The sequence below is a fragment of the Apis cerana genome, linkage group LG12 (genome assembly GCF_029169275.1).
Source record: "Apis cerana isolate GH-2021 linkage group LG12, AcerK_1.0, whole genome shotgun sequence".
Lineage (NCBI taxonomy): Eukaryota > Metazoa > Arthropoda > Insecta > Hymenoptera > Apidae > Apis > Apis cerana.
The window spans coordinates 8424157-8451965 of NC_083863.1; the positions used below are offsets into that span (position 1 = coordinate 8424157).

The 27809-nt window shown below is 20.3% G+C and overlaps 5 protein-coding genes across 44 annotated transcripts; 2 read left to right on the forward strand and 3 right to left on the reverse strand.

The window, feature by feature from the left end:
* The first annotated feature begins 214 nt into the window (after positions 1-214).
* On the forward strand, positions 215-4181 carry LOC107998958 (COP9 signalosome complex subunit 5). Of its 3 annotated transcripts, none has more exons than XM_017058533.3 (5): positions 215-441; positions 1312-1470; positions 1593-1827; positions 1903-2097; positions 2166-4181. In XM_017058533.3, the coding sequence occupies exons 2-5, from the start codon at positions 1319-1321 to the stop codon at positions 2616-2618; spliced, it is 1035 nt and encodes a 344-aa protein (XP_016914022.1). In that variant the 5' UTR covers positions 215-441; positions 1312-1318; the 3' UTR covers positions 2619-4181. The 3 variants fall into 3 exon arrangements, with proteins under 3 accessions (XP_016914022.1, XP_016914021.1, XP_016914023.1); XM_017058532.3 differs by lacking the exon at positions 215-441 and adding an exon at positions 560-857; XM_017058534.3 differs by lacking the exon at positions 215-441 and adding an exon at positions 812-1090.
* On the reverse strand, positions 2930-13776 carry LOC107998881 (AP-1 complex subunit gamma-1). 28 transcript variants are annotated; one of them, XM_062082992.1, is made up of 17 exons: positions 12604-13362; positions 12417-12528; positions 11416-11506; positions 10973-11034; positions 10180-10372; positions 9931-10077; positions 9534-9849; positions 8955-8972; positions 7762-8172; positions 7433-7663; positions 7137-7358; positions 6916-7043; positions 6565-6811; positions 6074-6326; positions 5834-5994; positions 5671-5763; positions 2930-5582 (listed from the first exon to the last, which is right to left on the reverse strand). In XM_062082992.1, exons 3-17 carry the CDS (start codon positions 11433-11435, stop codon positions 5481-5483), a joined length of 2604 nt encoding a protein of 867 aa, XP_061938976.1. In that variant the 5' UTR covers positions 11436-11506; positions 12417-12528; positions 12604-13362; the 3' UTR covers positions 2930-5480. The 28 variants fall into 28 exon arrangements, with proteins under 28 accessions (XP_061938976.1, XP_061938972.1, XP_061938978.1 ...); XM_062082988.1 differs by having other exon boundaries at positions 12134-12528; XM_062082994.1 differs by lacking the exons at positions 12417-12528; positions 12604-13362 and adding an exon at positions 13636-13767.
* On the forward strand, positions 13664-19318 carry LOC107998896 (post-GPI attachment to proteins factor 3). 9 transcript variants are annotated; one of them, XM_062083024.1, is made up of 9 exons: positions 16015-16154; positions 16263-16641; positions 16718-16828; positions 17011-17153; positions 17855-18007; positions 18131-18255; positions 18337-18470; positions 18542-18746; positions 18835-19318. In XM_062083024.1, the coding sequence occupies exons 3-9, from the start codon at positions 16732-16734 to the stop codon at positions 18911-18913; spliced, it is 936 nt and encodes a 311-aa protein (XP_061939008.1). In that variant the 5' UTR covers positions 16015-16154; positions 16263-16641; positions 16718-16731; the 3' UTR covers positions 18914-19318. The 9 variants fall into 9 exon arrangements, with proteins under 9 accessions (XP_061939002.1, XP_061939008.1, XP_061939001.1 ...); XM_062083017.1 differs by having other exon boundaries at positions 16263-16318; positions 16597-16828; XM_062083021.1 differs by having other exon boundaries at positions 16263-16318; positions 16642-16828.
* Positions 14152-16014, reverse strand: LOC107998897 (ADP-ribosylation factor-related protein 1). Of its 2 annotated transcripts, none has more exons than XM_062083028.1 (6): positions 15877-16014; positions 15448-15577; positions 15195-15365; positions 15047-15128; positions 14790-14961; positions 14152-14373 (listed from the first exon to the last, which is right to left on the reverse strand). In XM_062083028.1, the coding sequence occupies exons 2-6, from the start codon at positions 15538-15540 to the stop codon at positions 14274-14276; spliced, it is 618 nt and encodes a 205-aa protein (XP_061939012.1). In that variant the 5' UTR covers positions 15541-15577; positions 15877-16014; the 3' UTR covers positions 14152-14273. The 2 variants fall into 2 exon arrangements, with proteins under 2 accessions (XP_061939012.1, XP_061939013.1); XM_062083029.1 differs by having other exon boundaries at positions 15448-15649; positions 15742-15912.
* Positions 19319-20817: 1499 nt separating the features above from the next.
* LOC107998880 (integrin alpha-PS1) lies at positions 20818-27771 on the reverse strand. 2 transcript variants are annotated; one of them, XM_062082981.1, is made up of 18 exons: positions 27234-27738; positions 26757-26884; positions 26260-26283; positions 25334-25437; positions 25133-25260; positions 24848-25056; positions 24516-24720; positions 24288-24431; positions 24035-24176; positions 23612-23880; positions 23302-23524; positions 22974-23205; positions 22411-22807; positions 22061-22290; positions 21745-21977; positions 21567-21661; positions 21361-21490; positions 20818-21192 (listed from the first exon to the last, which is right to left on the reverse strand). In XM_062082981.1, the coding sequence occupies exons 1-18, from the start codon at positions 27404-27406 to the stop codon at positions 20953-20955; spliced, it is 3306 nt and encodes a 1101-aa protein (XP_061938965.1). In that variant the 5' UTR covers positions 27407-27738; the 3' UTR covers positions 20818-20952. The 2 variants fall into 2 exon arrangements, with proteins under 2 accessions (XP_061938965.1, XP_061938966.1); XM_062082982.1 differs by lacking the exon at positions 26260-26283 and having other exon boundaries at positions 27234-27771.
* Positions 27772-27809: the final 38 nt, after the last annotated feature.

The window sequence follows — 27809 nt, forward strand, 5'->3', positions numbered from 1 at the left end:
AATTCTAAAAACATTTTTTTCAAAAACAGGATAAAACTTTCTGGAATAAAAGAAAAAGAAAACACATTCTATTTCTGAAAATATATTTTTGGTATTTAAAAAATGGAGCTAATAATTAATTCTTATACTTATGTTTTTTCTTCTATTAATTTTTGTTCTTTTTTTATATGTTTCATTTGCAATATGAAGATGGCGCTGATTTCAATTTTATGCTATCTCTATTCTTTTTTATTATTTATTACTCGTTATCCTTTTTGCTCTTCTTGTCTACTCTGCAAAATTGAAAGTTAAAATTATTTTTAAAATTTACTTATCAAATGTTATCAAAAGCAAGTAAAAAATTAAATTAAGCAAGTAAAATATACAAAAATAAGTAAAAAATTGTGTGTCCTCTAAAATAAAACTTAAATTATTATAAGAATAAATCACGATATATTTAAAGTAGGTTGTAAATAAATACAATATATATTTTTTACAAATCGAAATTATACTTGTTTCTACAAATCGAAATTATACTTGATATACTAATTAGTCTATACTATTTCATTTAAATTAGTATTTCTATTTATAACATTTCATATATATGATTCTACAAATTCATGTTATTATATTATTTATGCTTTATATTAATTATTACCTATTATTTGTTATTTATTATTACCTATTGTATCAATTTAAAAGTTTTAATTAGTATAAAACATCTAATTTGTTTTGAAGAAATAATAAATAATCAAAATTGTATTGATAGATGGCGTTAATAATGCAATGCATTAAAGATCAAAGTCTATCATTATATTATAAATGTTGTTCAATTGGAAACAATCATAAGAAATAATAATTCAAAGTGTTGAATAAAAGTATGATTTTAGATCTTATTTTTTATATATATATATATTTTATGTCAAACGATTTGATAAAAGTTTATAAATACAATTCAAATAATATATATGTATATACATATATGATATATGTTTACAAAATAAGTTCTTAAATATTAAATTATGTGATATCAGTTTATATCAGTTTTATTTACTAATATGACAGTTAATTATTTTTCAAATTTTTATTTATAAAATATTGAACATTTAATGTAATTAGTACAATAAATTTATTTATTTTTTATAATTAACAATTCACGTTATTAATTGTTATCAATTATAATATTGATCTTATTTAAATATTCTTTATCTAAGCTACAAAGATCATTATATGATGATATTAAATTACAATAAAATTAAATAATCAATATATATAATAAATTAAATTATAATATTTTTATCTATTTTAAAATTTTTAAAACTTTGAATATAGATTGAATATGGCAAGCACTTCTTCTGATCAAAGCACTATTGCTAAAAAGACATGGGAAATATCAAATAATATTGAAACAATCAGCACGGTTGATGAAATTTATAGATATGATCGAAAAGAACAGCAGGATATATTAGCAGCAAAACCATGGGAAAAAGAGTATGTTGTTTTTTGTGTAATTATAAATTTTTAAATTAAGATATTTTATTTTAGATATTCTATATTATTAAAACATATTTTCTTTGTTCTTTCTTTTAAATATATATTTCATTATGTTTCAGTCCTCATTTTTTTAAAGATATAAAAATCTCTGCATTAGCATTATTAAAGATGGTTATGCATGCTCGTTCTGGAGGAACATTAGAAGTAATGGGTCTTTTACTTGGAAAAGTTGCAGCAAATACAATGATTGTTATGGATTCTTTTGCATTACCTGTAGAAGGCACGGAAACAAGAGTTAATGCACAAGCACAGGCATATGAATATATGACAGCATATATAGAAGCAGCTAAACAAGTATTTTTTTATCATTACAAATATAATTATTAAAAAAAAACTTTTATTTATAATAAAATACTTTTAATAAATAAGGTTGGAAGACAAGAAAATGCTATTGGATGGTATCATAGCCATCCTGGTTATGGATGCTGGTTATCAGGTATTGATGTATCTACACAAATGCTTAATCAAAATTTTCAAGAACCATTTGTTGCTATTGTAATTGATCCTGTAAGAACAATATCTGCTGGTAAAGTTTGTTTGGGTGCATTTAGAACTTATCCAAAGGTAAATATATATTTGTTAGAATATAGAATATATAAGAAATAATAACAATATTTATGCACTATAAAAAGGGATATAAACCAGCAAATGAAGAACCATCTGAGTATCAAACAATTCCTTTAAATAAAATTGAAGATTTTGGTGTTCACTGTAAACAATACTATTCTTTAGAAGTTTCTTATTTCAAATCATCATTAGATAGAAGATTACTAGATTCTTTGTGGAATAAATATTGGGTGAATACATTAAGTTCTTCTAGTCTTTTAACAAATGCTGATTATACTACTGGACAAATATTTGATTTATCAGATAAACTTGAACAATCAGAAGTTGCACTTGGAAGAGGATTTATTTTAGGTGGAACAGATCCCCATGATCGCAGCACTGTAGAAAAATTAATGAAAGCAACAAGAGATAGTTGTAAAACTACTATTGAAATTATTCACGGATTAATGGCACAAATAATCAAAGATAGATTATTCAATCAAGTTGGGTGTAATCCTATTGAATCTCAACAACAATAAATTATAAATGAAGCATAATAATTAAGATTAATTATAATAATAAGATTGATCATAATAATTTAAAATTAATATGTAAAATGTATTTATAATATAAGGAATACTTTTAATTAAATTATAATAAAAAAAAAATTAAATCTGTCTTTTTACTATAATATATGTATATATTTTTATAATATAATATTTTTCCTTAATATCTATATTGAAATAATTATTGCATAAAATGATTATTAAAAAACTATAAAATTTTAAGATTTAAAATCTAAAAATAAATAAGAGAAATGCATAAGCATTAATACAATATTTTCAAAGAATAATGGAATAAAAATACATTTTATTTTCACACCTTGAATCTCTAGAAAGTATATATACAGAATCTTTATCATTATTCAATATCCTCACAATTGATTTATATATATTTATATTTATAAAACTAATATAATATTGAGAACAAGTAGGCAGAGTACATCCCACTGAAGGGCTGACACTGTGTCATAGACTTTAAGACAAGGCCACTCAGAAACACACCCACCTGTTCTAGAATTATACATCGCATTCATAGCGCACAACATATAAGGGACGGAGCTAAAATGCATACAGTTATATTGATAATATATTTACTAATATGTTCTGATAATTATGCTTTAAAAAAAATTTAGAAAGAAAAATAGTAAAAGAATTTATCAACTTAATCATTCAAAATATTAGATTATTTATAATACTAGAATTAATCGCACTTAAAATCTATATATTCATATAATTCTATTACAATAAGATAAATTAAATACAATTAAGTACAACTGTCTTATAATTTCATTTACATAAAATCTTGAAAAAGATAAATATTTGCAAGTAAAGATGCTATTGCTACTTTTTACACAATTTATTGTGTATCGTTTCGCACAATTTAAACGCACATTCATTGTTAAATGATATTTGCTTATAATATTTGCTTCATATAGGAAGAAATAACATATATAAAAAGATATGAATTTTAATTTCAAAAATTAGTTCAAAATTTAGTTCAATTCATTCATACAATTTTCAAATTCATTAAATTAATAAAAATTTAAACTTTTAATTTTTTAAAAAATTAAAATATTTTTTTTACATTTTTTAATATATTTAAATAAATTCTATAATAAAAAGGAATGTAAAAATATTTCTTTACATTATAATTTTTCCTAAACTTTTTGTTAGAAATATTCAAATTTACATATTCTTAAAATAATATGTTACGAAACAAAACATAGCATATAAGTCATAATTTTGTTTTAGATTTTTTATGCATAATGTTTAATAAATATTTTTAATATAAATAAATATTTTTTAATGAAAAATATTTTTTCACAGTACAAAGATTGTTATATATATTACATTATAAAATTTTTGTAATAATTTTCGGATAATATAATTTTTAATATTCGATTTTCAAATAAATTGTGATTTGAAGTCATATTTAGAGAAAATTGTTTTTTAAACTTTCATACGAATTTAATTTTTTATATGAAAAAAAAAATTGTTAATAATTTTAAATAATTTCGTAAATGAATATATATATATATATATATATATATATATATATATATAAAATAAATTGACAACGAGAATTCAGCCCTCCAATGATGTCATATACTCCAAATACATTCAAAACAGTATAAACACCACCCATAACATTGTAAATATGGGATATAGCAAACGTACCCGCTACATGTATATGTATTTATGTGTAATTCCTTTCTTATCTAAAAATTTTTCGTGAAAGAAGCAATGCTTCTCTATTAATTATTGACGTGACAATCGTATGTAATAAAGAATCTCATTTTACATTCCTCATAATAAGAATTTAATTATTTCTATTCTATTCTCACTGCAATTATTTAATTATTTACAAGGCAATTGCATCCATTTATTATTTATAAATATAGTAGAAAAGATCAATTATTATAACGAGATTTGTGTGCTTGTCGTTGATAATTGGGCAGCAGTATTTTTAATGACAAACACTTTTTATCTGCATTGTCAATTGATTTTAATAATTTTTAATAATTTTTTTATTATTGTATGTTTTTTGTTTGAATTGTCCTATATGAAAAATTATACATTAAATCAAAAGCTATACGATCATAAATTCAACAAATCAAATAACAATGTTGCATGTAATATTGTTTTATCTAATATTTAATTAGAAAAAATATTTACACATTTCACAATACATGCAGCTTAGTACAAGAGAAATTTTACATTCCTTTCTTTCCCTGTTGAAATTTAATTATTTCAATATAATGATAAATTTTACTATTTTTTAAAGATTTCAAAATGAATATACCATCTGCTCACTAAGCATCATTTTTAATCAATTACAATTATTTTATATATTTATTTATAATATAAATAACTATTTATTTTATTAACAATATTTATTTAGATAATATAAAGAGTACTAAAAAATGTTATTTATTATATAAATTTTCAATTATTTAAAAGAAATTTTATTTACCATTATACCCAATATGACATTAAATTAAAACAATTTTTACAAAACTTATTTACAAAAATTATACGTACAAAAAGCTACATATATATTTAAATTTTCTACAAACATAAAATATAGCTTGTGAGCAGATGAAAAACTTACAGATTCATATTAAAGAAAAAAATTAAATTCATAATAATTTGATTTTTATCAAATCCATGTCCAATAAATGTTCATTAAATTAGATTAATTAATCAGTTTTTGTCAAACATATCCTTTTACCAATATATTTTTGTTTTATCCAATGAAGAGATGAAATTCAGTCCATTTAAGATTCAATTACTTATTTAGACAGGTATATGTACAATTGTCTTCTTTAATATATCTTGTCACTGTGATATTAATGAAGGAAAATTATTCACTTCTGTTTGTTCCAAAACTGGTCCTGTTGGTCCAGTATATGATATACGTAATCTCATTCTTAAAGGTACCTATATTAGAAAAACACAAAAATAATTAAAAAGAAAGGAAAAAACATTTTAAAATCATCTTTTATGTAATATTGTTACAAAAACATACTTTGTTGATATTCGTAACTTTTAATACTTGAGTAACTTGTCCAGAGGGAGGAATGACTGTGCTTGATGGTGATAACATTTGTAGTTGGAATGTCTAAATAATAAAATATAAAAAGTGATTTAACATTTTTTTAGATAGAAATAATACAAATAGTGATTGTTACCTTAGGAACTGCTGCTTGAAATAAAAAATCAGTTAATATTGCATTTCCAGAATTTTGAGCTGACATATTAATAATTAATAAATCAGCAATATCTGGAGATCTTTCTAATCTAAAGATTATTTTAAGTCCTGCTTTATCCAATACAATCATAGTAAGAGTATCTAAGTTTCAAAATAAAATAAAATGTTTGCATTATAATAGAAATAATATGAAATAAATAATTTATTATATTGAACAAACCATTTTGAACTGATGATGAATTAAGCAAACCATCTACTAAAAAATTGGTTGTATTAGTAGAATTAAATATTTGCGATGTTTGTGTCTGTGGCAGTGTAGATGTAGATGTGGGTACATTTAAATCCAAACTACCAAGAAGGTCCAAGAGATCATTATTGTTTACTATAGTTGTTGAATTAGCAGATGTATTTTTATTCGATACTGAAGGTGTCATTCCTAAGTCAGTAGTTCCAAGCAAATCTAGAAGGGCACTCTAAAATATAAAAAAATATTAAACTTTATTATAAAATATGATATTGACTATTATTAATAAAAAATTTTAATAACTTCTTATCAATTATATTAAAAAATTGATAATAATAAATTATATTCTATTATAAAAGTTATTTAATTTAAATTCAATTAAAGTATTATTATAATTATAAAGTATTATTATTATTATTATAATTCAATTAAAGTATATTATTATAAAATGTTTAATATAAACTTACTGAATCAGATGATGGACTACTTGCTTCTAAGACTGAAGATTTTTCTTCCTCTGGTTCTGGTTCACCATTTACCATACCAATAATTCCATTAGCTTGTGGTCTTGCAGTTTCCATAGGAGGCATTCTTTCAAGTAATGCAGGTCGTAAATGATCATATTTTCTGAATAATTGTGAAAATTCAATACCTCGTTGTTGTAATTCTATATGTAAATTACTTCCAAATGTATCAATTATTTGACGAATTTTTCTGAAATATAAACAAAAAAATACAAGCAACTACACGAGAAAAAAAATCTAAATATAAAAATAATATTATAAATAATCCTAATTAATTATTTTAATAATACTTACTCATTGCCTTTCTGGAATCTTGTGCTAAGTTTTGTGAGAGACAATAAAGTATATTGTTTTGTAACAACTGTGTTTTGTGGATTCCATAATAACCTTTGATAGACATCAATAACTTCATCTTCTGTTAACTAAAAAATAATAATAAAAAAAAGAAATTATATATTATATAATATTGTAAAGTCAGAATAAATGAACACATAATGTTTAATAAATGAACATACATTAATAGGAGTATCTATATCTTCTAATGGTGGCCCATATAATAATAAATCACCATATTCACCAATACACCATGTTGCTACTTGAGCCAAAGGTTGTTTATCAGATGTATCTTTTTCTAATGCTCTCCATAATGCACTGACAGCATAACTTTGTTGTGATTGTGTTTCTGAAATTAATTGAATAGTGCATGCTACCACATCGTCTCTAACATAATTACCAGCCTAAAAAAACAAGAAAATTATAATATCAAAGATTAAAAATATAATTAAATATAATTATGAAATAAATTTCTTACAGCAACAAGAACTTTGAATAGTGTTTCAAGATGCCAACGTTTATTTGGAGCAAATCTTTCTGCAGACATTACTATATTACTACTACATTGAGCTTTAAATTCTGGATCAGCACGTTCCAAGAAAAGCAATAATTCCTTCATCATATTTCTAATATTGTTTGAATTTACAAGTGCAAAACTAAGCTCCATTGCTCGTTTTCTAATTGATACATCAGGATCTTTTAGACATTCCTAAAAAATAAAAAATGATTTTAAATAAATTTAATATTAAAATAAATTTAATTATTAATATGATAAAAATGTAAAATTATAAAATAATATAACATTACCAAAATTGTTGAGCGATGTCTTTGTACTGCACTTGTATCTACATAAACTGTTTTTAATAATGTATTCAAAGCAACATATCGGATGTTTTTATCATTATTTAATAAAAATCGACCTAATATATTCACTGCTAATACTCTGAGTCCACTTTCAGATTTTATATCCATAATAGATAATACAGTTTCATATAGAATTGTATTTCCAACATTTTTACTAGTTTCTGTATTGGTTGCAACTTGTGCAAGTATATCATTCATTGCTTCAGATGCATCAATATCGTTACGTCCTAAGATTCGAAGTAGACGTAATATCTTTACTTGAAGAAAAGGATCAGATACTCCAGATACATCATGTTCTGGAGAATATCCTGCTAGTATTAAATTTTTTAAAATCCGCACAAGATTTGGTACAATCTGAAATAATAATTTTATTTTTATTAAATAATATATTAATATAATTTTAGATAAAGAAAGTTTAACATAACAATTTGTAAACATATAATAATAAATAATCGATATTTATTTTCATTAAAATTTTTCAAATAAAATACAACTTGTTAAATGCAATATTTAATAAAATATAAAAATAAAGATATATTGATATTTAAAAAACAAATAAATGCTACTATATATATGAGCTACTATAAATATGAAGTATATTATCGAAATAATATATATTATATTATTTATATACAAATATATTTTGATGTTTATATAATTAAAAAAATATTTAATAAAATTATGTTCTATATAAAAATATATTTTATTTGTTCACAATATAATATAATAATATAATAATAAATAATATAAGAAAGAAGTTAAGCATCAAAAAATATAAAACATATTATTTATAATATATTTTTTTAACAGCTAAATCATTGTGATTATTCAATATTAATTTTAAAAAAATGATATTTAAATTTTATTTTTAGAAACTTAATTGATATTAGATTTATTTATTATATTAAAATAATAATGAGAAATATATAAAAATAAGAAAATATTATAATAATATTATAATCTCAAATACATGCATATTTTTATATTTCATATATATTAAAGAAATAGTTAATATGAATAATGAAATATTTGTAATAAAATGATAAGCTAAAATATAAGAATGGAATTCACAATAAGCATAAAAAATATAGAATAGCATGCAAAAAATATGGAAAATGTTCTCGTATGCTTTTTACCTCTCGATGGCCGCATTCCTAAGAAAGATAAAACCATACTTATATTATGAATATAATTATAACCAAACAATATATTAAAAAATTACACTTTAAAATTAATTATTTAAATATATTTATTAATCATATATTTAATATATATAAAACATTTGAATTTTATTAATATTAAATATATAATATTTTATTTTGTATTCATTTTATTGATTTTATATTATTATTAATTAATTTTCCATAATTTTTTTTTAATCATTTTTTTAATTTACCTACATTGAAAAAATTTGATTAATGTTACAAATTCAACTTTTATTAACTATTAATACTATCACAATCTAATTTGCAGTTGTTAGATATATGTGTCTATATACATATGTGTAAATATATATATATATATATAAAGATATTATATTATATACAATTAAAAAAATTTAAATTAAATTAAAAAATAAATATTATTATTTTCTATTATTACTATTTAATTTTCTTTGATGCAATGACAAAATGTTTGTAATATTAGTTAAAACTAGTTATCTAAATAATTTACTACCTTTTATATCTTTATTCTTATTAAAACATGTAACTTACCTTTTTAAAGTGATTTAAGGTATCAACACTGTTTTCACACATTTCTGTAATAAGTGTAACACCTGTAATTAATACACCATGATTTTTTTCTGTAATTAAACTACGAGTAGCAGGTAGAAACATTTCCATCAATTCGGGTACACGTCTAATAATTCTAAATGCACAAAGTGCTGCTTTCTTCCGAATATATGCATTTGCTGATTTCATTAGCCTCTCGACTTCAGATGCTAAATCTCTTGCCATTTCTGGTGATGCAATTGCACCCAAAGTACATAATGCCAAACCAATAACAAATTGTGTAGAACTATTTAAATCACTATAAAAAAAATTATATTTTAAGTAAGTTTCAAAGTAATTATATATACTTTAAAGAAATTTAAAAATAATTTTATATTACTTTTTTAAACAATTTGTAATTAAAAGATGAACATCCTGTCGTTCATCTAATAGTAACATTGCACCTAAGTAACCAATTCTTTTATCTGTGAACCTTGGAGATGCAATAAGTTTTAGACATTCCAATTGGCCAAAATGAGCAGGATATCTATAAAATTATTTAAAATTATACTTCTAATAAAAAAACATTTTTTTAAAATATATATTCTTAAATATATTATTAAATGTAAAAATAAAATTTAATACAAACCCAAGCATATGTATATATAAAAGTTTTGCAATATTTCGACATCTCCATACACTATCCTCTTCTCTAAACGTAGAACGAATATAAGCACATTCTTTATTAACAACTGTCCTTTCTTCTGCTGCAGTTCTAGCAGCTCTTATTTGTCTGATAAGATCTCTCAATCTTGTTGGCGCAGGCATTCTAACTGTTGAGACTTTTAAATTATGCATATGTTATCAAGTTTAATGTTAGTAGAATTTAATGAGATAAATTTTCAAACTACGAAAAAAATGATCATAATAATTATATTATAATATAATATAATAATATAATAATGATCATATGATCATAATATTAATTATTAATATGATCATATTAATTATTTTTTATAAAAAATATAAAGAATGATATATAGAATTCAAGTTTCATATTCTTTTGATTATATGCACTTTATTTTTATATTATGTTTATATTTTTTTTTTCGAAATGGATGAACAAATACTTAAGTATTATTTAAGTATTATTTATAGTTCATTGATATATTTATTGTTAAAAATAATAAATTGAAAATAGATGAATTGATTAATTAATTATTATATCTAATTATTATTTTAAGCATATACATATACATAATAATATGAGATTTTATAAATATTTTTTTTAAATTTCTTTTATATATTAAAATTCTATATTATTATATATATTTTACATTATATATATATATATATACAAATTTTAAAATATTATATGTATTTCTCCACAATATTTTTTTTAAATGAATGTTTAATGATAAATAAATAAATATTACATTTACCTCTTTCTACTGCTTCATTAAATGCTTGTTTTATAGAGGCCATGTTAAAGGCTGGGTTAAACCTGCAATGTACACACCCATGCTATTTACACACACAAACCATTTACATACCATTTTTTTGTTGTGCAATGACACCCATAATATGATTTCAATTGTTCGTTATTTCAAAAAAACAATGTTTTTACAAGCAATAATAAAAATCATTATTGAAATAATACAATTGTTATCATTGCAATAACAAATTGTTTCTTATAAAATAACTTTACTAAAATTAATGACAATTAATATAATAGATTAGATAGGATATAAAAAAAATTAACAATAATTAATTTCTTGATACTTTTTCATTACAGAAAAATTATCTATATTATTATCTATATTAATTAATTATTAATTAAATATTTACTAAAGATATTTATTAGATATGTTAAAAAATATATTACCCGTGTTCTGAAGCATTCATGGTTCTCAATGATGTTTTCAAATATATATGATGAGCTTCAGTAATACAAATGAACACACACAGTTTTCTTCCTATTAGGAAAAGGTCATATAAATGTAGAATATTATGTATTGCAAAAACTTGAAACAGCTATAAATATTATATTATAATATAAATAAAAATAAGTTCATGTTCTTTATTACTTTTCTTAAAAAATATTTAATTATTTGAATCAAACAAAATAAAAAATAACTAAAAAATAATTAAAAAGTTACAAAGTTATAAAATAATTGAAGTTACAATGAAATAAAACATATTTAATATTATCTTTATATATTGCATATTATATGAAGAGAAAACATATGTGATATTATGTCTATATGAATTATAATCCATTAAATATCTATCTAAATTTATAAATAAAAATAATTATGATAAATTATGAATAATAAAAAATAAATTTCAAAATTATATTTATAAACAGATAGTAAATATATATATGTTATAAGCTTAATATAAAAATTCTATAGAAATAACAAGTAAATATTTTGTATAAAAAATACAAATATAATTATAGTTTATTTATTGAATAGAGAACATAAACTTAATATCTTATTTTTAATGCGTTGTAAGATATACAATAAATACAAAATAACCGGTTTCGCTGACGAAATCTAAGTAGTCGATCAGAAGAGTGCAATGCATGCAATGGATATTACCTAGTTTTTGAATGTCATTCGACCACAAATTCACGTGCTATAAAAACGCGTCGCGGTCGCACGCTCGTACAAGTCGGCAGCATATTGTAAAATGTGTAAACCGGTTATATAAAAGATCGTTCGCACTGAAGGGCATCGAACCAAGGGTTAGTTTTCTAGCTGTCAAACAGTACCAGTCAAGGACGTCGTTTTCAGGAAACTCGAATCCAGAAATCTAACGTTTACAACACACGTATGAAACGGCACAAAGCCGCGTCAAATGTATTGTCGTCGTATCGCCCACCTTTTACACAAGTCGTATGACAAATACGGCGAAAAATGCCTCGCCTCTTAGGGCGCGAATTGTGCGCCCTCACTCACTTTTGCATAGTCTATTCTGCACCTGGTATATTGGCCTGTATCGGTTTATATATATATTGCATTCCGAATATTTTCTTCCAACTTGACTTTTTACCGTTTACAATACGTACCGTACGAGACTTTGATTCACTGTAAGGGGTTAATCAATTGCGAAAAAAACTATGGACATAGTTAAACGTCCACAGTCGTTTAGCCTATCATACGACAAACACTTTTCACGATGGTCCACGATATTCGCGCACCAAAAATCAAAATGGCTACCCATTTTCATTGACGTTGTTCCTGATAATATTGGGACTTTTCGTTTAATGTTATCGTAACCATTTTCTATGTTACACATGTTTCACAATTGAAACATCAGTGAACAGATATATTGGTCATTCTTTCTCGAAATTCAAATTATTTCATTTGTTTGTAACTTTAAATGCATGCCTCATATTTATATTTTTGCTCAACGTAGTAAATTAAAATGATGTTCATTTTTAAAGCGCGAAATTTGTATTCCATCTTAAATTGAAATTTTATGATCCATTTTTTTCTTTATTCTGATAAGATAATCGTTATTGAAATTTTAGTGATGTAAATTTTCATGTCAAAAATAGAATATAATAGAATATAATATAACAATTTAAGAACTTATTATGAAACATTAATATATAATCTGAGCATCATTGCACAATTTATATTAAAAATAAATAAGTCGTAATATACATTTATAATATATTAGCATATTTAGTATATAAAAATACATTTGTAATCTATTCATTCATTAAAAAAATTAAATGATATAATAAAAAAAAATAAATATTTATACTTAATTATTGTAAGAAAAAATATATATATATAAATATAATTTTTGAATATTTCTCACAAAATCATTTTTAATCTAATAATTTAAACTATATATTTATTATTGTTTAATGTTATTAATATATTGTTATTAATAATTAAAATATTTATTAAAAATATAAAATTAATAAATATAAATTAAACAATATAATTAAACAAAATTACATACATATATATATATATATATATATATATATATATATATATGAAAATATGTATCTAACCAAAATTTTATATACATAAATATATATAAAAATAATTTTTATTAAAAATAAAAATAATGCAATTAATACCGTCTATTTAATTCTGGTGGTAAAACACTCCAATCTTCAGATTCATAATATGGCCACATGATGCATTAAAAATTTAACAGAAAAATTATAATATAATTATTTTATAATATATAACTAAACTACCAGTTTTGTAGACTTTTTATCATCAGCATAACAGAAGAGGAGGTAAGTTGCTAGCATTATCTCTTATCTTAGCTACTTTGATATCAGTAATACAAATCACTTACAATAACAAAATAATTGGAAAAATCATTATAATATATAAAATCATTATAAAATCATTATAATTATATTAAGTTTAAGAATAAGATATTTAATATTGTTTAATTATAATTAAATGTAAAAACTAATATTAATTATTAATATTACCAAATATATAATAAATAATAAATGTATAATAAATATATAATAAATAAGATAAAAATAAATGAGAAATAAGAAAAATTAATGTTTAAAAAGCAAACAAAAATATTAATATTTTATTATTATAATAAATAAGATAAATAAGTAATTCAATTAATATAGAAAACAAAGTTTATTGGTAAAAATGTACTTTTTAATGTAAGTGTATACAATTTTTACATTAAAATACTGTTCATTGATTAATCTATATTATAAAACAAAATAGGAATGTATTATTAAGATAGACAACTGTCATTCTGATTACGAGGGGGACGAACATCGTTGTTTCTCTTCACACAATCCACAAGCCAGTGAATTCCTTCATCTATGCCATCCCTTTGATATTATATTTATATAATATAATTGTCTTATATAATTTATAAACTTCACAACATGTTTATTTTACCAATATAATAATTATTTAGTAATAAAAAATTATTAATAAAAATATAATTTATTATTAAATAAAAAATTGGTATAATATTATGTTATGAAGTATTATTTTATTTATTTTAAATAAAATTTGTTAAATTTAATTTAAAATAATTATTCTTCTTTAATATTTATATTAAAATCATAAACAATTTCATATAAAATCTTTGTAATTTATATTTTATTTATTTATTAATTTATGTTTTTTTACACTAAATATTTAAGATAATTATATATAACTTAAAAAATTATATAAATATGAATGTTTATAATATAATTTATTTAAGTTTAAAATAAAATAAAATTTAAAACTGACATACCCATTCAAAGCAGAAACAGGCATTACCATGCAATCTCTTCGTCCTATTAAGTGTGCATTTTGATTAAAAATTGGTTTTACTTCTCTAACACCCATACAATCAGGCACATCCTGTTTATTTGCTAGGACTAAAAGTGGCACACCTATTAAATGTTCTGATGATATAACTCTATCTATAATTGAATATAAATATTTGTTTAATAAAAAATAAAAATAATATATATAATTTATAATACATATATTTCTTTCCTACTTTACCAAAAGTTTCTTTAGATTCAGGTATTTTTTCACGATCTGATGAATCAACTATATAAATCACAGCATGTGATTCTGCGTAGTACTATAAATATAAAATAATTATTTAATAAAAAAAAATTTAATAATATATTAAATATTTATTACTTACTTTATCCCAGAGTGATCTTAGTTCTTCTTGTCCACCAAGATCCCAAAAATTGAAACGAACACCAGCTATGTCAATTTTTCCAATATTTAAACCAACAGTTGTTGTAATTTTGCTGGGATTCATTCCTTTATAATTTTTTGTAAATTTCGTTTTTGCTGCTTCTAAATAAGTCTATGTCATAAAAACCATTTAGAGTACATGATATATTTACTATATAACCACAATTCATTTAATAGCTTTTTTAATATCTTACTGTTTTTCCTGCATTATCAAGTCCTAATATTAATATAAAATATTCATCTTTTTGTACAAGATATTTGTATAGTCCATGTAAAAGTGTGTACATTTCAACGTATTTAATTCAAAATTGTTTATATATAAATCTATCATATTCGAAAAAATATATTCATTGATGACATATCATTTATTCTATCTTTATATTTATTATGTAGTATCTATAAGAAGTCATAAGAATATATGAAAAAAAAATAAATAAAATATTAACTGAAATAATATGTATATATACACATATCATATATATGTATACATAGAGAGAGAGAATGTCGTAAAAGTATAGGACATTGATTAACTGGAAATTCTTGAAGTAATTTCAAATAATATTTTCTTTTACAAAAACTTTCATTATGACTTCTTTAATGAGTAATTAACAGAAAATACTAGCCAATCACAGAGCACGTAGACCAGTCAAGTTACGACAAGCATTGGGTATATGCTGCTGATTGAATATGAACAAATTCAAGCAATATGTGTTGCAGAGAATCTGTTAAATATTTTTTTATAGAAAAAATTCAGAAACAATAAATAAATTATTTATTCTAATTAATTGTTATTTCCATCAAATTTTTTTTAATTTATGTTGCTTGAATTTGTTCGTGCTTAGCCAAAGACATATACCCAATGCTATGTCGAAAGTTAAGTAATTTATATGCTTCGTGATTGGTATTATAATATTTTTTTTAAATAACTTATTAATGAAAATTTAAAAAAAAAAATGTTGCTTGAAATTATTTCAAGAAATTTTAGTAATCAATGTTTCCATATTTTTAGGATATTTGCGCGCGCGCGCACGCAAGCACGCACACACACATTTATTGATACATTATGTATATATATATATATATATGCATTTATATACAAATTTTGTAAAATGAATACTTATAATTCTTATTCGTTAACATAAATTGAAAAAAATAATTATTTTATCCTGCTTTTTCCTGCTTCCATTTAATATAAACTAATAAAAAAAATTAAACAATTTCATAAATTTTTTGTGTTTATTTTATATTTTATTTTTAATTAAAAATTAATATCTTAAATTATAATTAAAAATTAAATATATATATATATATTTTGTATTGTAACTAATATTAATTCGTTTAAGATTGAATATATTGGATAAATATTGGATTTCTGCTTCGTTATCAAGGTTTCTTAAGATCATAAATTACACTAAAAATAGTGGCGATAAACGTAGAACATGTTGAAATTAAATTGGCTTTTAGTTTTAGCATTTCAAATGCTTATAATAACAAATATAGAAGGTTCCATAGGTGATAAATCTCAATTTTATAATTTATGTTTTGAAAAATGTCTTGATAGTAATTGTGATAGAGGTATGTATATAATATATCTAGATTATAATAAATTAAAAAATATTTGTAACAAAATTATTATATAAACTTATATTTTTTTAATTCTATAATTAAAATAACAAAAAAAACTTTTAACAAGTATATAGTTTATTATATATAATTATATAATGTTTATTAATTATTATTAATTTATTATTTTGCAGATAAAAAATTTAAAGAATTACCTTCTTTATCATTAAGATTACTATTTTGGTCTTGTACAGAAGATTGTAGTTATAGATGCACTTGGAAGACAGTTGATTATTTTATATCTCATGGTTTAAAAGTTCCTCAATTTCATGGAAAGGTATATTGAATTTCTATTGCTATTAATTTGCTAAGAGGTAATAAAAAAAAAAATAAAAAAATAAAAAAAATAAAAAAAATAGATATTTCTTTTTTTAATTTTTCATATAGAATATAATAGTATAAAACAAAAATTTTTCTTTAAAATTTTTCAGAATTTCTTAAAGATTATTTTTATTATTATTATTTTTAATAAAAAATTATATTTTTATTTTAATACAATAAAAAAATTTTAATATAATGAAAAATAATTCAAAATAAATATTTGCAAATAATTTTAACATAATGTGATGATATAGTTGAAAGATTAATAAAGTTTTTTATTTTATTACTCTGTTTATGTTTAAATGATCATTTTAACTTTTATATACTATTGTATTTTGTTTGAAAAATATTTTTTTTTAATGCAAGAAAAAACATTTATTTCAATGAAAGAAATTATTTATTTTGAATTAATAAACAATATTCAAATTAATTTATTGATGATTATTTTTATTAATGCAAGACTTTTGTTAATTAATTAGAATAAATTAGAATAATTAGAATTATTATATGATATTATGTTGTAATTATATTCTAATTTCTGAAAAAATTGTTAATTTGTTTGATTAAAATGTTTTGAAAAAAAAGACAATAATAATTATTTATGATTGTTAATTATTATTAATTATTATAAATAATGATTCAAATTTTCTATTTTAGTGGCCATTTATTCGTCTTTTTGGTTGTCAAGAACCTGCTTCTGTTATATTTTCTATATTAAATTTTTATGCTCATATTACTATGTATTGGAAATTTAAAAAAAAATATGGATCAACTTATCCTATGTTTTATATATGGACTTATTTCAGTCTGGTAAATATATAATTATTATATATAAAAATATAATTTTATTAAATAAATTTCTATTTTATAAATATTATCTTTTATAAATATAAAATAAAATATAAAATATAAATATAAAAAATTTAATTATAGGTATGCATGCATGGTTGGTTTTGGTCATTTATTTTTCATGCAAGAGATATTCCATTTACTGAAGTAATGGATTATTCCTCTGCTTTTATTATGGTTCTTACATTACTATATTGTATGTTATTAAGGTATGTTAATTAGAATATAATATTAATAAAACAATTTATTATTGTGAGAAATAGAAATATTTATTATTGTAAACATTTTAGGATAACTTATAAAAATAATAAGTTTTTTGCTGTGATTACATGTGGATATCTTAGCACTTTATATTCACATTTATCTCATTTATGGTCTGGTTATATTAATTATGACTATAATATGAAATTTAATATAGTTATAGGTAATTAATAAAATATTTATTTTTTATTTTATTAATAAACTTTTGAAATTAAATTATTAAATATATTACAGGTTTTTTAACATTTGTTATAACAATGACATGGTGGCATCGTAATAAAAAAAAATTATCTTATGTATACTTGATTGGTTGGTTCAATATATTAACAGTTTTTGTTACTATATTAGAAATAGCAGATTTTGCACCTATTTTTTGGATTTTTGATGCTCACTCTTTATGGCATGCAAGTACAGTTCCACTTACAATATTATTGTATAAGTAAGTATAATTTAATAAATATAAAAATTTAATTAATGTCATTTATATGTATTATTCTTAGAAAATTAATTTTGTATAAAATTTATAGGTTCATGATGGCAGATTGTTCTTATTTGAGTACATATTATAATAAATTGACATTAAATATTGATTATCATATACATTAATATTTAATAATATATTTTTAATGATGAAATAATGAAATATAATGTGAAATATAATTAAAAATAATAATTATTATTATTTTACAAAATATTAAATATTATTTTAAAAATATTTTTTATTGATTTGTAATGTAAATATTTAATTTATATATCTTTAGAACCATATTCCTTGTTGTAAAAAATTTTGTTTATAAAGTTGATAGTAAATATTTTATATTAAATAATATTTATAAAACAAAAATATTTTTTTTTATATATTAATTAAATTTGCGAATTATATCTAATTATTTTATTGCAAAAATTATTGTAAAAAATTTAATATAAAGATATAAATAATAAATCATTATTATAATTATTACTTTATTATAACGATATAAAAATCATAATAAAGTCTGAAATTATATTAAATATCTATTGTATTAAATATTTTATTAATTAAATATTAAATATAATAAATTTCTAATAGTATTTTTTGGATTAGTAATTAAATTTAAGTATATTTCTTAATTTTATTTCATAATCATTTTAATATTATATAATATAACTCATTGCATTTATTAATGCATAAAAAATATATAAATATTTTAAGGAATGTGCTATAACATAAAAATGTGCAATGCACTTAATTAATAATTTTTAAATATTTCTAACATGTATTAGAATTAATAATATATATTTTAATATGTTGTATGTTATATGTAACAAGGTAATAATATTTTTATAATAACATATAACATTTAATATACATATTATGTAAATTATATGCACAAATAATATAATATAATATAAATATATGTATAATGATAAAAAAAGAAAAATTTAATGATTAAATATTTATAATATTATAAAAAAAATTTTCATTATATAAGAGAAAAATATATAAAAATTTGTTTATTAAAAAAAGATAATAAGCATTTTATTTCTAATTTTAATAGAATATAAATATCAATTTAATTCATATCAATTTAAAATGAAATATAAAATAATAAAAATAAGTAACTAAAAAAACTATAATACTTATATATATTTAAATTTTAAATCATAGTGAAAAAACAATTTAAGATTATATTTTTTATTTGCTTTAAATTTTATAATTAAATAAATTTATATTTTACGACTTATATTTGTTAAAAAATTGATGGCAAGTTTGCCATCAAAATTCAAATTAATTATGAAATCTTTAGCCTATGATTTCCAACTTTTTAATAAAAAAGGAACTGTATAACTTTTTTTTAATGAAATACATTTTAAATTACAAGTCTTAATTTAAAATACATAAAAAAACTTATATATAAGTTTTTATATAAGATATATAAAAACTTATATATCTTACAGAAATATTTAATATTAAATAAATACATTTTTTTATAAAATATGAATTTGAACTTTTATAAAATATTATTTTATAATAAATATTGTCCATTATATGGATTCAAAAATTATATGAAATTAAAAATTCAGTTGTACAATATTAAATATTTCATATAATTAAATATTAAATTTTCCATATTTTTATATGATTCAAATTGTGTGCTTCTATGAATGTACAAATTCAATAATATTATTGTCATAAAAAGTAATTTATCTTTTAATTTTTTAAAGTAATATATCTTTTAATTTTTTAAAGATTTTAATATTTTGAATAATTTTTGTGAAGTTTTTATAAGAATATATAGATGATATATAGATAAATAGAATTTATAAAGATATATAAGAATGTAGAGTTTATAATTCAAAATTATTATATAATAAAAAAATCAATAGCTCATTATTATATATATTTATAGTAGTTATATTGGGAACTATAATTAATATACTAATGTAATTATTAAATACATAAGTATATATAAAATCGATAAAAATTTGTAAAAGAAATGCAAATATAAATAAGTCAATATATCACATTACATGTCATCAAATATTCAAACTTTATTCTATCGTATTTTCTTCGTTTTTGAAGAATAAATCTTTTATAGATTTTCGTTGTTATAAGTACTTTAAGTGTAAGTAAATAATAATTCGTAAAAAAATTAATATTTTTGTTATAATATCTGGCGTTTAAATAATGCTTCACTTTCTGGATTATCATCTCTATGTTTTTCGAGATTTCCTGATAAAGTCGGATCTGGTCGTCGTCTTTTAAAGAATCCAAGTTTTCGAAGAACTAAAGTAAGTAAAATAAATAATAATAAACCTGCTACAACAGCTACTATGATTATCCATATTGGTACTGGTTCGACATCTTGGTGATCAAGAATATCTGGATATACAATTGTTTCAGCCTATGTATTAAAATATAAATTAAAATAAAAAGCATACATATATATATACATATAATTAATATATCATAAGTTATATCATAGTTAAAAATAATGAATATAATAAAAATAAAATAATATAGTATACAATATAAACAATATATTAAAATAATATATTAAAATAATACTTACAATTGCATAATCATCTTTTAAATTTTCTTGTTGTATTATGACATTTGGAGGAATAATTATTCTTGCATTAGAACTAATTTTTACTTTATCTACTTTTGGATAATCTTCTACAAGAGTAGAATTCCACAGTCTATTGTAAATAAAAATATTAATAAAATTAACAAAATAATATAATAATAAAATATAATATTTCTATCAAATGTTACCTTGCTTTAACAGTTATAATTGCTTCTTGTTTTCTTTGCAAATTATATATAAAGCATGTAATATCAAAACATTTTGCAGTTCCTGCTTTACAATTCTATATTTATAAAAAATTATTAATTTTAATTTTAATGTATATTCGTAATTTATTTTAAATTTTAAAAAACATAAAATAATTACCATGGAAACTACTTGATGTCTATGACCATCTTTATCAATAATAGTTCGTGTATTAACAACTTTTTCCGTATCTCGCCTATTTCTCATACGAATTGTATGATTATGTGGTAATGTAAGTGAAGTAGATATTGCAGATTGAAATATATCTATATCATCATAACTAATACTGTCTTGTAATTTTAAAGGATTAACTATCTGTCCTGGTGGTAATATACATTCACCATCACCTGAAGCTACAAAGTAAATATAATATATACCCATAATAAACTAAAATAAAAATGTTATATAAATAATATTGATATAAATAAGGTTTTACCTTGAACAATTGGTATTTCTTCTAAATATAAAAGCCATTTACCATGGGCTTTATCATTTGCAACTTCATAAGGCCATGAAATGCGAACTTCTAAACTACTTACTCTCCATGGACCTTCATTAAATACTTCATACACATGTGATACTTTAGGTCCTACTTCATTTAAATGTTTAATAGCAGATTCACCTATAATTGGTCCACCATATACAGCCCACTGAATTTTTGCGCTTCTATAATTTTAATAATTTGTTTATAGTTAATAAATTATTAAATTATTAATTTTATATTTTGTTTTATAGAATTTTTTTATTTATTTATTTTATGAATTTAAAACAAATATTTATATATACCCTTTAATTGATAATTCTGCTTGTTTTAATATTGTTGCTTGTAATTTTATAGGTTCTTTTTCTTTTATTTCTTTTGAAGTGGAATTCGCAAATATTACAAATTCTAATTGTGATTTATTATCTTCTAATTCTTTGGGATCAAATCTCACTTGTATATTTACTAGTTTGTCTTTTTTAAAAGGATTTCCGATGGAGCAACTTACTGTACTTGTATTATATAAATTACAAATTACAGAATCATTACTTTTGCTAGCAATATAATTTAAACTTTGTGAATGAAGAATATATAATTGAGCTTCATATGCAGATTCTCCAATGTTGGATACGTTTACATCCACTACAACTTCTTCTTTTTCTCCCAAAAGAAGTTCATAGAAATTTGGTTTTACAGAAGAAGCTAAAATATATTTAAAAATAAATTTAAAAATATATTTAAATTTAAAATAAAAATAATAAAAATAAATTTAAAAATATATTTAATATTCAATAATTTTTTTAATTTAATATTTTAATAAATTTAATATTCGTAACTTTATTTTCTTTTTATTTATTTAAAATCATACCTGATAAATTTAATCGAGCTTTTACTTGTAAATCACTTTCGCAAATATCATTATTACCACAATCTTTTTGAAAGGTTGCTTCAAATACACGAGCAGCTTCCTGTTGATTTAATATAGGATAATTTTTTATATCAGGTAAAGGTTCTCCTTCAGATGGCATAACTGGTTCTTCTTGAATTAATGAATAATTTAAACGAAATTTAATAGGTGATTGAATATCACGTGTATTTTCCTTAAAAAAAAATAAAACAATTTTTTAATTTAATTATTATTATTATTTGATTTATTGTTTAATTATTTATAAAATATTTGTTATATAAAATATTACCTTTAAATAAATAATTTCTTTTTGACAATGTTCAAATTTTCTATCTAAATTGACAGTACGATTTACATAATGTAGACGAGAATATCCGGCTCCAAACCAAACTCTAGAAAATTTTTTAATTCCAGTATAAGTTTCTGCTTCAATATAATAATTTAATTTTAAATTTTGCATATCTTCTTCTTTTACTAAAGATTCTGTTTTGCAACAAGCTTCAAATGAAAAACTACAAAAATATAATTAGAATTTTATAAGTATAATATTGATGAAAATTTCATTTATATTAAAAATTTATTAAATTATATATATTTACCATGTATGGTTTGAATGAGGATCTGCCGAACATCCAAATTTATTAGGATCTATGGGTTCTATTTTTTCTTGAAATGTACCATCTTTTTTTAAATAACGGATATAAGTAGTAATATCAATTATTTTTTTCGAACGAAGAAGTGCTACAGCATCATTTTCATAGGCTCCTACTAATAAATCAGAATATCCATTTTGATCCATATCAATCCCACCACTTAATGAATAACCAAATGTTTGTAGTGGTTCTGGCATATCTTCTGCATGAATAACCTAAATTTAAATTTTAAAAATTGTTAAATTATAATAACATAAAAAAATAAAAAATATTAAATAAACGTAATAAATTTATTTTTTTATTTTATATCATATATCATATTTTTTATATTATATATATTTTATACAATTTTATATAACATAACAATACTTGTGATGGTATTGTGATTATTCCATTTTTTGAACCAAGATATATATAAACTGTTCCTTTTTTTTCATATGGTGCTCCAATAGCAATATCATCATATCCATCCTTATTTAAATCCCCCAAATTTGTTAAAGCAAATCCAAATCTATAATTTATTGTATATTTACAAATTTTAATTTATAAATAGAAAATAATTATAATTTATTTATAAAATTTTAAAAATAATTTTAAAAATTTAAATTTAAAAAAAGACAACCTTGATTCTTCACGTCCAACAAGTTTAATGGGTTTACTTTTTTCATATTCTTTATAAACTTTTTGTAATGTAGTATACACATATACTGCACCTCCTTCTGCTTTATTAAAATAAAATGGGGCAGCTATAATAAGATCGCTAATTCTAAATGTAAAGAAATGAAAAGATAATTAATAATTTAAAATAAATATGTTTATTATATTTTTTAAAATTATAAAATTATTATACTTGTCTCCATTAATATCTGCAGAAGTAATTTCGTATCCAAAACTTGAAGCAAATTGTTCACCATCTAATATAAAAGCAACATCCATATCTGGTTTATTATCGCGTCGTGTAAGTAAAATAACTTGACCTGTACCGTTTGAACGTGGGGCTCCAGCAGCATAAGCTAATCCAGTACCAAAGAAATTACCCACAGTAACAGACATTCCTGTGAATTAATTAATGTATTCCTTTATATATTTTAACGAAATTATTAAATATCTAATTATAAAATTATCATTATTATAATTTTATATTTACATTTATATGTATATTTTCATATAAAAAATATTTACCTAAATAACTATATTTACTAACGGGGGAAGAATCTTGCATTGGAGCATTATAAACTGTATTATCTCTATTTAAAAAATCATCTGAAATTGTAAAAAGATATAAAGTTCCTCTCCAAGTGTGTGGACCAGGAGTGCCAATAACAACACGATCCTCTGAAGTAAGTACACCACTAGTTCCTGCTTGACAATATCCAAACTGTTCATGTGCTCTATAATATCAAAATAAATTTTTATTAATTTTACTATATATAGTAACAATAAAAATATTTATATTAAATGAATTACTTGTTTGTAGGTTTTCCAGAACAAGGTTTTTTTAAATCTTGATATTTTAGATCTTGTGTCAATATATAACATTGTCCTTGACCCCATTGAGAATCTGCTGTTCTTACAATATGTCTATGAGCACAAACCTAGAAATTTATTATATTGAATAAAATTTTATATAATATAATATTATTAGATAAAATATGATAAAATTCATACCATTACTTTGCCACCAATGCCTTGACTGCGTACTGTTACTCCTAACCACTGGTTATTTTTAATTTCGTCATTACCTGGTGGTATTAAGTCATCAGATTCAACATCTAAAATTTAGAAAATATTTTATTAAACAATTTATAATAATAATGGTAAAAGATTACATATTATTTAATCAAATGTATTCATCATGTAACAAATATTTTTTGATTAAAAATGTTAAATATTAATTTATTATATTTATGTCTTTAAATTAACTAATAATTTTTTAACTATTTATTATATTTTTAATTATTTAAAATATAATAAAAAATATATAAAATAATATAAAATATAAAAAAATATAATTATATGATAATTTTAAGAATGAAAAAAATATTCCAAGTAAATATTTACATGTATTTATTATAAAATTAATATATTTTAATTTTTTGAAAAAATAAAAAAATAAAAATAAAAGTTAAATAATATAAAACATTATTTATAAAATTTCATGCTACAGTAAATGAAGGATAGATCAGAAAGATTATTAAAAAGCAAGAGCAAATATATCCATATATTTTTTTGTTATACATAAATTATGTATAATGTTTATGTTTTAATATGCAAATGTATAAAAATATTCTACAGTTAGTGAGAATATGATTACAAATTTAAAAAAATGATTGTTAATAATGCATTATATAAAAAATATTTTTTTATAATATGTAATATATATAGATATTAAGATCTATATATACATATATAGATTCTTTTAATATATACATGTACAAAAATGCAAGAAAATAATTTTTATATTATAATTCAAAATGCCATGCTAATATAAAAATGAGCATATCATTATAAATATACACAAAATCACATAATTAAATAATTCATAAAAAAAATTAAAAGATTGCTCATTCAAATAAGACCATTCAATGACTTACTTGTGTCATACAGATTCCCTTCTGCTGCTCGTTAACCAACACATAATTTAACAAAAAAATAATCTTATTATACATATAACATAAAATAAAGCAGAATAACATAATATAATAACATCAAAGATAACATGCACAATTACTACATTAAAATCACATGTAAACATAATATGACACAAATTATAACATAAAAATTGAATATATGTATATATACATATATATTTAATTAATAGTAATTCTTTAAAATAAATTCCTTTTATTAATTGTATGCTAATCAATTATATATTAAATATATTATTATATATATTAAATTTTGATTTATTAAGAAAAACATTAATATACATTTATTATTAATATAAAGTTAGTAAATGTAATATAAAAAATAATATAAATATTTTAATATAACATAGAATTATATTTATAATTAATAAAATTATAATTATAATTAAAAATATTTATATCAAAATTTTTGTTAAAAATAAAAAATTTTTGTTACAACATACTTAATCGTCCATCTGTAATCACTTGAATGCAATCTGTTTTATATGTTGTCATAGGACATTGCCATAATGCACCAGATTTATTAGTTTTTGGTTGTTTATTTTCATCTAAAGGAGCTCCAATTAACATCCTGTAACATATAATTTTTTAGATTTTTAATATAATTTTTTAATAATATAATAAAATATAAAATATATCAAAATAATCCTGACATAAGATATATATATATATCTAATAAAATATAATAATATATATTATATGATATGTCTTTTAAAATATATTTTTGTATTTATATAGCTTATTATATTATTATACCTGACAATAAATAAATTAAAATAAGTAAATTGTATAAATATATTATAAATAAAATATTAATATTATAATACTATTCATATATAATATAAATATGTATTGTTATTATATTTTTTAATTGTTAGTTTTAATTATAATAAAAAGAAATTATAAATTTTAATATATACCAGCTTTTCGGTTTTTCTATACCATCATGGGAAATTTCTTGATGTTCGGCTACGGAATAACCGAAATAAGAACCATTTAATCCTTTTTTAATAACAGGTATTCTTGGTTCTAAATTAAAGCTATATATTAAGCATACGTCTAAAATGATTAAGATCAGTTGATAATATCTCATGTTTAATTAATTTTAAGTGCTTTTGTATATATAATTTGATAAATATAAAAAGTTACAAATGATTTTTTAAAATTCATATAAATTCTTATTGTTAAAAGTTATTTTTATATACTTTTCCTGATTTTACTACTAGAATAATAATCTACACTTTATAAACACACATGGAATCCACCCACATAATCTATATACTTTATGTTTTTCTATGGCGACTAAAATATATTGTATTTTTATAAAGATAGTATGAATTTTTTAATGAGTTATATAGTATATATGTTCATGATAAAAGTCATTACGAAACAAGAATAACAGGTATATTCATAATATAAAAATTTTTATATATCTAAATATAAAATCAAAATAATATAATAGTATAAAATATAGTATATATAGGATATATATATAT

Coding starts and splice junctions, on each gene's coding strand:
- LOC107998880 (XM_062082981.1), bottom strand. CDS start 27,406: ATGAGATATTATCAACTGATCTTAATCATTTTAGACGTATGCTTAATA. Junction 23,525..23,611: donor CCTCATTCAAACCATACATG/GTAAATATATAT, acceptor ATATTTTTGTAG/TTTTTCATTTGAAGCTTGTT. Junction 23,206..23,301: donor AAGAAATTATTTATTTAAAG/GTAATATTTTAT, acceptor TTTTTTTTTAAG/GAAAATACACGTGATATTCA.
- LOC107998896 (XM_062083018.1), top strand. CDS start 16,693: ATGTTGAAATTAAATTGGCTTTTAGTTTTAGCATTTCAAATGCTTATA. Junction 17,154..17,854: donor TTCCTCAATTTCATGGAAAG/GTATATTGAATT, acceptor TTTCTATTTTAG/TGGCCATTTATTCGTCTTTT. Junction 18,256..18,336: donor CTATATTGTATGTTATTAAG/GTATGTTAATTA, acceptor TAAACATTTTAG/GATAACTTATAAAAATAATA.
- LOC107998897 (XM_062083028.1), bottom strand. CDS start 15,540: ATGTACACACTTTTACATGGACTATACAAATATCTTGTACAAAAAGAT. Junction 15,129..15,194: donor TAAGATCACTCTGGGATAAA/GTAAGTAATAAA, acceptor TTATATTTATAG/TACTACGCAGAATCACATGC. Junction 14,374..14,789: donor CCTGTTTCTGCTTTGAATGG/GTATGTCAGTTT, acceptor ATAATATCAAAG/GGATGGCATAGATGAAGGAA.
- LOC107998881 (XM_062082983.1), bottom strand. CDS start 13,694: ATGTGGCCATATTATGAATCTGAAGATTGGAGTGTTTTACCACCAGAA. Junction 9,850..9,930: donor ATTACAAATTGTTTAAAAAA/GTAATATAAAAT, acceptor TTTTTTTTATAG/TGATTTAAATAGTTCTACAC. Junction 7,044..7,136: donor ATATAGATACTCCTATTAAT/GTATGTTCATTT, acceptor ATTATTTTTTAG/TTAACAGAAGATGAAGTTAT.
- LOC107998958 (XM_017058533.3), top strand. CDS start 1,319: ATGGCAAGCACTTCTTCTGATCAAAGCACTATTGCTAAAAAGACATGG. Junction 1,471..1,592: donor GCAAAACCATGGGAAAAAGA/GTATGTTGTTTT, acceptor ATTATGTTTCAG/TCCTCATTTTTTTAAAGATA. Junction 1,828..1,902: donor ATATAGAAGCAGCTAAACAA/GTATTTTTTTAT, acceptor TTAATAAATAAG/GTTGGAAGACAAGAAAATGC.